At 43.8% G+C, this 7,463-nt stretch overlaps 1 protein-coding gene across 1 annotated transcript in view; it reads right to left on the bottom strand.

The window, feature by feature from the left end:
• Positions 1-7,463, bottom strand: part of CPNE6 (copine 6) — a gene marked incomplete at its 3' end in the record, with an annotated part of 14,613 nt that continues 7,150 nt past the window's right edge. The window contains exons 5-8 of the mRNA XM_032236626.1: positions 3,931-4,014; positions 2,541-2,630; positions 1,376-1,474; positions 1-42 (exon numbers count right to left, since the gene is read on the bottom strand). Coding sequence (XP_032092517.1) covers positions 1-42; positions 1,376-1,474; positions 2,541-2,630; positions 3,931-4,014 — 315 coding nt within the window. The remainder of the gene's footprint in view (positions 43-1,375; positions 1,475-2,540; positions 2,631-3,930; positions 4,015-7,463) is intronic.

Below are 7,463 nucleotides of genomic sequence, written 5' to 3'. Positions count from 1 at the left end.
CTTCTTTTCTTGATACTTGTGGTTAATGCAATCCCATTTCACCTGCCGAGAAAAGTAACAAAATTAATTTTAAAAAATCGGATTATCATGCAAATTCTGGCTGGACTAAGATTTTTTTTTTCAACTAACCCCAGCAGTAAAAAAACCATTTTAAATTAGATATTTTGGAAAATATATACATTCCTAAAGGTTGATTTTCCCCACAATATAAATTATTGACGGTATATACAGCTAGCTCTCCACTTATAATCATTATTCGACCTTGTTCGTTCGTTCCTTCCTTCCTTCCTCCTTCCCTCCCTTTCTCCCTTCCTTCCCGCCCTCTTTCCTTTCTTTTTCTTCCTTCCCTCGCTCCTACCTCTTTCTCTTTTTGTTCCTTTCCTCCCTCCCTCCTTTTCTCCTTTCCTCCTCCCTTCCTCCCTCCTTCCTCTTTTTCTTCCCACTCTCCCTTTATTTATTTTATTTTTTGGCCTTTTTCTTTCTTTTCTTCCTCCCTTCCTTTTACTTGCTGCCTATCCCTTCCTTTCTTCTTATTCCGTTCCTTTATTTTCTTCTACCCTCCCTTTCTTCCCTCCCTCCCTCCCTCCTTTCTTTCTTTCTTTCTTTCCTACTTTCTTTCTTTTTTCTTTTCTTTCTTTCTTGCCCTTCTTTCTTTCTTTCCTCCCTCTCTTTCTTTTTTCCTCCTTCCCTCTCTGCTTCCTCCCTCCCTCCCCATTCCTTTCCCTCTTCCCTCCCTCCTTCTCCCATTCCTTCCTTCCGGCCATCCTTCCTTCTTCCCTCCCTCCCCCCTTTCTTTCTTTCTCTCTCTCTCTTTTCTTTCTTTCTTGCCCTTCTCCTTTTTCCCTCCCTCTCTCCTTCCTTCCCTCCCTCTCTCCTTCCTTCCCTCCCTCCTTCCTTCTTCCCTCTCTCCCTCCTTTCTCTTTTTTCTTTCTTCTCTCCCTCCCTCCCTACTTCCTCCCTGCCTCCTCTGTTCCTTTATTTCTTTCTTCCCTCCTCCTTCCTTCCCTCCTTCCTTTCTTCCCTCCATCCCTCCCTCCCTCCTCCTTTCTTTCTTTCTCTCTCTCCTTTTCTTTTCTTTCTTTCTTACCCTTCTTCCATCCCTCTCTCCCTTCCCTCCTTCCTTCTTCCCTCTCTCCCTCCTTTTCTTTTTTCTTTCTTTTCTCCCTCCCTCTCTACTTCCTCCCTCTCTCCTCTGTTCCTTTATTTCTTCCTTCCCTCCTCCTTCCTTCCTTCCTTCCTCCCTCCCTCCTCCTTCTTTCTTTCTTTCTTTCTTTCTCTCTCTCCTTCTTTTCTTTTCTTTCTTTCTTGCCCTTCTTGTCTCCTTCTCTCCTTCCTTCCCTCCCTCCCTCCCTCCCTCCCTCCCTCCTGCCATTACCTCTTGGCCGGAGGACGCCTGCAACATCTCTTGAAAACTTGTGCTGAACTCCCCGATGTAATCGTGCTTCCCGCTGGAGTCATGGTCGTAAACCACACACTGGAAAAGAAACGGGGAGAATGACAAGAGCCAGAAATACGGGACAGCATTCGCTCCTCCTGGTTCCTTCTGAAGGAAACTGCCTTCAAATCCAATTAAAAGTCAGGTTTCATGGTTCCCCTCCTCCAGGACCAGAGAAATAAAAACAGATGGAAAATGGGTTCTGCTTACTGAATCCCTCCCTTGGTTCTTCCTAATTGTTCATTGTCATTTGGGATTATTTGGGGATCTAAGGCAGTTTTTCCTCCAACTTGCCCAGATTCACTCTGGCAATTTGAGCTTATTTTCAGATCTAATGGAGTTTTTCTCCAACGTACCAATCTTATCTATCTATCTATCTATCTATCTATCTATCTATCTATCATCTATCTATCTATCTATCTATCTATCTATCTATCTATCTATCTATCTATCTATCATCTATCTATCTATCTATCTATCATCCATCCATCTATTATCCATCCATCCATCCATCCATCCATCATCTATCTATCTATCTCCATCTATTATCCATCCATCCATCCATTCATCTATCTATCTATCTATCTATCTATCTATCTATCTATCTATCTATCTATCTATCTATCTATCTATCTATCTCCATCTATTATCCATCCATCCATCAATCCATCCATCCATCCATCCATCCATCCATCATCTATCTATCTATCTCCATCTATTATCTGTGTCTGTCTGTCTGTCTATCTCCATCTATTATCCATCCATCCATCCATCCATCTCTATCTATCTATCTATCTGTCTGTCTGTCTGTCTGTCTGTCTGTCTGTCTGTCCGTCTGTCTGTCTGTCTGTCTATCTATCTCCATCTATTATACATCCATCCATCTATTTATACATCTATCTATCTATCTATCTATCTATCTATCTATCTATCTATCTATCTATCTATCTATCTATCTATCTATCATATATATATGTATCAATCTTTCAATCTTTCAACCCAGCCAACCCTTTTAAAATCGCTATTTCTCACTCAGTTCATCCACCCCTTCCTTAATTTTTTTTTTTTTTTTTTTAAACGTCTCGGAAGAAGAAAAAAAACTTACCCGTATCGGCCGGTCGGGATCACAACTGCACAACGATTGCAAAGAAATCCGGAACGGTTGCCACTGAGGACTGAGATTATTCTTCACCACCTGGAACACAAAACAGATGAAAAGAGTCAGAAGGGACCTTGTAGGTCATCTAGTCCAACCCACACCCACCCACCCAAACGCCAGTTGAGAAATTTCCCAAACCCCCGAGAAATTGTCTTTTCTTTTTTCTTTTTAACCCTTAAACCAGTGTTTCTCAACCTTGGTGACTTTCAGTCCTTTGGACTTCAACTCCCAGAATCCCCCATTCTGGGAGTTGAAGTCCACAGGACTGAAAGTCACCAAGGTTGAGAAACACTGCCTTAAACCTTAAAGCACCTGTCCCTTCAGCTGTCCTCTCTTCTTTTAAGCTTAGCTTCACGGACTTTCGGGTGGTGGCTCTTAAAATCACCATGTTTCCCATGGGAAAATCTGAAAAGGGGCCTTGTTTAAGCAAGCCTTCACAGCCAAGGTGGCGCAATGGTTAGGGTGCAGCACTGCAGGCCACTTCAGCTGACTGTTATCTGCAGTTCAGCGGTTCTAATCTCACCGGCTCAAGGTTGACTCAGCCTTCCATCCTTCCGAGGTGGGTGAAATGAGGACCCAGACTGTGGGGGGCGATATGCTGACTCTGTAAACCGCTTAGAGAGGGCTGAAAGCCCTATGAAGCGGTATATAAGTCTAACTGCTATTGCTATTGCTATTTATTTATTTTTCTCTGAAGATGAGGAGGCAGCTGGGTTTTTGCATTTTATTATCTCTTTTCCGTTCTGGCTCGCTTCGCTTGAGGTTTCCCTCATTTTATTTTTGAACATTTTTACTGAGTTATAAAGTACCAGCCGGCTCTCCGTGCTCCGCTATGAAACTGTGTTTTTCTGAAACTATGATTTTTAAGGAAAGCCTTAAAAAATCACAAAAGGCGAATATATTTCTAAAACATTAGTGAGATCGCATGGATCTATTCGGCTAGCGGGTTAACCCATCGGCCCCGCTCAGCGGTTTTCAAAGTGTCTCCTGGCTCCGCTTTGTTCGAGGTGGCGTAGTGGTTTAGAGTGCAGTACTGCAGCCACTTCAGCTGACTGTTAGCTGCAGTTCAGCGGTTCAAATCTCACTGGATCAGGGTTGACTCAGCCTTCCATCCTTCCGAGGTGGGTAAAATGAGGACCCAGACTGTGGGGGCGATATGCTGCCTCTGTAAACCGCTTAGAGAGGGCTGAAAGCCCTATGAAGCAGTATGTAAGTCTAACTGCTATTGCTATTGCTATGTTCCAGCCTGTTTTAATTTTTTAATATTTTCAATTCCCCCCCTTTTTAAAAAAATCCTCCCATCAATTTTTCCGGAGGGTCCTTGTAATATCCTCACCTCTGTCCTCCAAACCAAAGTCTCCGACTCGCCAACGCTAACTTTATATATTTCCAGGAAAGGATCAGATTTGCTGAAGAAATCCTGGAAAAGATTAAAAAAAGGAGAGCAAGTTTTTCAAAGAGTAAACGGCAAAGCAGACATTTTTGTGACACCCAGGGGGAGCCGAATCACCAAAACCCAGATGTTATATTACACCAGCTGTTCTCACAGAGGTCCTTTAAGGTCCTCTAACACACCCTTGCCAACTTTCTAAAGGCGGCCCTCGCTTTACAACCACAACAGGACCCCCCCATTTCTGTCACTAAGCGAGACATTTAAAGCAGCTTTGCTCCATTTAGCGAATTCTCTTGCTTCGCAACTGTGCAGTGCACAACCACTGCGGTTGTGAAGTTAGTCACACCGTTGTTAAGCGAATCCGCCTTCCGCGTTGGCATTGCTCGTCGGAAGGTGCAAAAGGGGATTAGGTTACCCCCTTTGGGGACATTGCGACCGTCATAAGTACGAGTCAGTTGCCAAGCGGCTGAATTTTGATCCCGTGACCATAGGGAATGTTGTAACGGTTGTTAAGTGTGCCAAGCGGTCATAAGTCACTTTTCTGATCCTTCGTAACTTCGAACAGTCACTAAATGAATAAGTCAAGGATTGCCTGTGGATCTCCAGCGTAGGAATAAACCTTAAAGTCTTCCACTTAACGACCGTGTGACTCGCGTCCTTGAAGAAGTGACCAGCAAGGTCGTAAAACAGTGCCGCGTTGGCTGAACGAATGCCTCACTTAGCGACATAAAATCTGGGCTCCATTCTGGTCGTACATCGAGGACCACTCGCATTTTATTTATTCCTTATTCCGTCCTTCTCTGAGCTCAATCTTAAGACAGGCCAAATATTTTCCCGAAATTAAGACCCCGCCGGATAATAAGCCCAATTGGGCTTTTGAGTGCATGCGCTAAAAAAAGCCCTCCCTGAAAATATTGCAACACAGCAGCAGCCATGAGGTGACCACGCTCGCCACCTCCTGCACCTCAAAAATAATAAGAGCTCCCCAAAAATAAGGAGAAGCGCTTAATTTGGAGGGGGGGGGAGTCAAAAGAAAACACGACCGTGTCTTATTAACCAGGAGGAGAATGGATGCCGTGTTTTCCCAAAAATAAGACCCCGTCTTATAAACCAGGAGGAGAATGGATACCATATTTCGCCGAAAATAAGACGCCGTCTTATTAACCAGGAGGAGAATGGATACCGTGTTTCCCCAAAAATATGACTCCATCTTATTAACCAGGAGGAGAATGGATACCGTGTTTCCCCGAAAATAAGACCCCGTCTTATTAACCAGGAGGAGAATGGATACCGTATTTCGCCAAAAATAAGACGCCATCTTATTAACCAGGAGGAGAATGGATACTGTGTTTCCCTGAAAATAAGACCCCGTCTTATTAACCAGGAGGAGAATGGATACCGTGTTTTCCCCAAAATAAGACCCCGTTTTATTAACCAGGAGGAGAATGGATACCGTGTTTTCCCGAAAATAAGACCCCGTATTATTAACCAGGAGGAGAATGGATACCGTGTTTCCCCGAAAATAAGACGCCGTCTTATTAACCAGGAGGAGAATGGATACTGTGTTTCCCTGAAAATAAGACCCCGTCTTATTAACCAGGAGGAGAATGGATACCGTGTTTTCCCCAAAATAAGACCCCGTTTTATTAACCAGGAGGAGAATGGATACCGTGTTTTCCCGAAAATAAGACCCCGTATTATTAACCAGGAGGAGAATGGATACCGTGTTTCCCCGAAAATAAGACGCCGTCTTATTAACCAGGAGGAGAATGGATACCGTGTTTCCCCGAAAATAAGACCCCTTATTTGGGGGGAGATCTCTGAGGATTCTCACGGACAGGAAAGAGAGAGAGAGGGGGCGGGGGGGGGGGAGAGAGACAACGGAAAGTCAAATGCACGCAGGGCTGGAATGCAATTTTCACCCAGCGGTGCACAAAGAATTGCATTTTAAAAGTCCTGCGGAGCGCAGGTTTTCTACAAATGAGCTCAGCCCCCCTGGGAAATCCGCAGGAAAATAGGCTGGCCAAATTAACTGGGGCATCCAGAAAACTGACGCAGCTGCATCGCACCAGCAACTCTCACAACCTTGCGAAACGGAGGAAAGATGGCGGGGAGGCACACCACGCTGGCGCCGACATAAAAAGCGGGGGAAGATTGACGGCCTCTCCCAAACAGCGAGAATCGGCGGGCTGCGCCTGCTGAATCCTCACCAATGATCCTGTTTAAGGGGATCAAAACCGTGCAGTGTTTCCCCCACCACCACCTGGATCACTTTAAGAGGGCTTGGACTTCAACTCCCAGCATCCCCCAGTCTTGACGGAGGAATTCTGGGAGTTGAAGTCCGCCCCTCACAAAATGGTCCAGGTTGAAAAACCCTGAGCTGGAATGCTTCTAAGCACGGACAGTGTTTTAGCAAGATGGCTTAACGGTTTTAAGATGGGTGGACTTCAACTCCCAGAATCCCCCAGTCTTGACTGAGGAATTCTGGGAGTTGAAGTCCACCCATCTTAAAACATCCGAAGTCGAGAAAGATTGCTCTAAGAAGCAATAGATATAGATATAGATATAAATATAGATATAGATATAGATATAGATATAAACATAAACATAAATTATATATATATTCCCACACACCCACAAGTCCATCCCATACGGTGTGTGTGTGTGTGTGTGTGTGTGTGTGTGTGTGTGTGTTTGTGTGTGTGTGTGTGTGTGTGTGTATGTATGTATGTATGTATGTCGCAACCCCTGGTATGCCCAAATATGGGAGGAAATTCACTGCTTCCATTCTCTGTCCATCGGCTCGTCATAAGAGACCATCCAGACAGAAACCCAATATTTTTACTGTTGCCTTTTGTTACATTTGTGTTGTATTTGTGCTGATAAATAAATAAATGGAGACTAGTATAGATCTATTTCAAGCTATTTAGCTCTCATCAACTAGCCATACCCTTACTGGGATTAGAACCTGTGCTGTATTGCATCTTAGGCAGATGTGTTAACCATTAAGCCACAGAGTTCTTCTCCTTATCAGCTGAGCCAGTTTCTCCCTGAATTATATATATAAATATAATAAACCTAATTCTCTATGTCTATGTCTATGTCTATGTCTATGTCTATGATCTCTATCTCTATCTATCATCTATCTATCTATCTATCTATCTATCTATCTATCTATCTATCTATCTATCTATCTATCTATCTATCTATAAATCTTTTGCAAGGCTGAAAGCAGGGAGGCCTCTAGAGTTCGGAGGGAATCCTTCAGAGATTAAAATTCCTAGCAGAGGAAAAATTTGCATGCTGGAATGGAAAAATTCACACAATCGCTTTATATAACCAAGCACCACCACCCCCTAGAGTCAGGAACGACCAGCACATATGTGCAAGGGGAACCTTTACCTTTAGACTAAACTTAAAGAGAAGATGAAGTTTTTAAGAAGAGATTTGTTTGAAATGGTGTATGGGGCCTCCTG

The sequence above is a fragment of the Thamnophis elegans genome, chromosome Z (genome assembly GCF_009769535.1).
Source record: "Thamnophis elegans isolate rThaEle1 chromosome Z, rThaEle1.pri, whole genome shotgun sequence".
In the NCBI taxonomy this organism is placed as follows: domain Eukaryota; kingdom Metazoa; phylum Chordata; class Lepidosauria; order Squamata; family Colubridae; genus Thamnophis; species Thamnophis elegans.
Note: the sequence above shows the minus strand (reverse complement) of the source record. Positions and strands in the feature narration are given on the sequence as shown.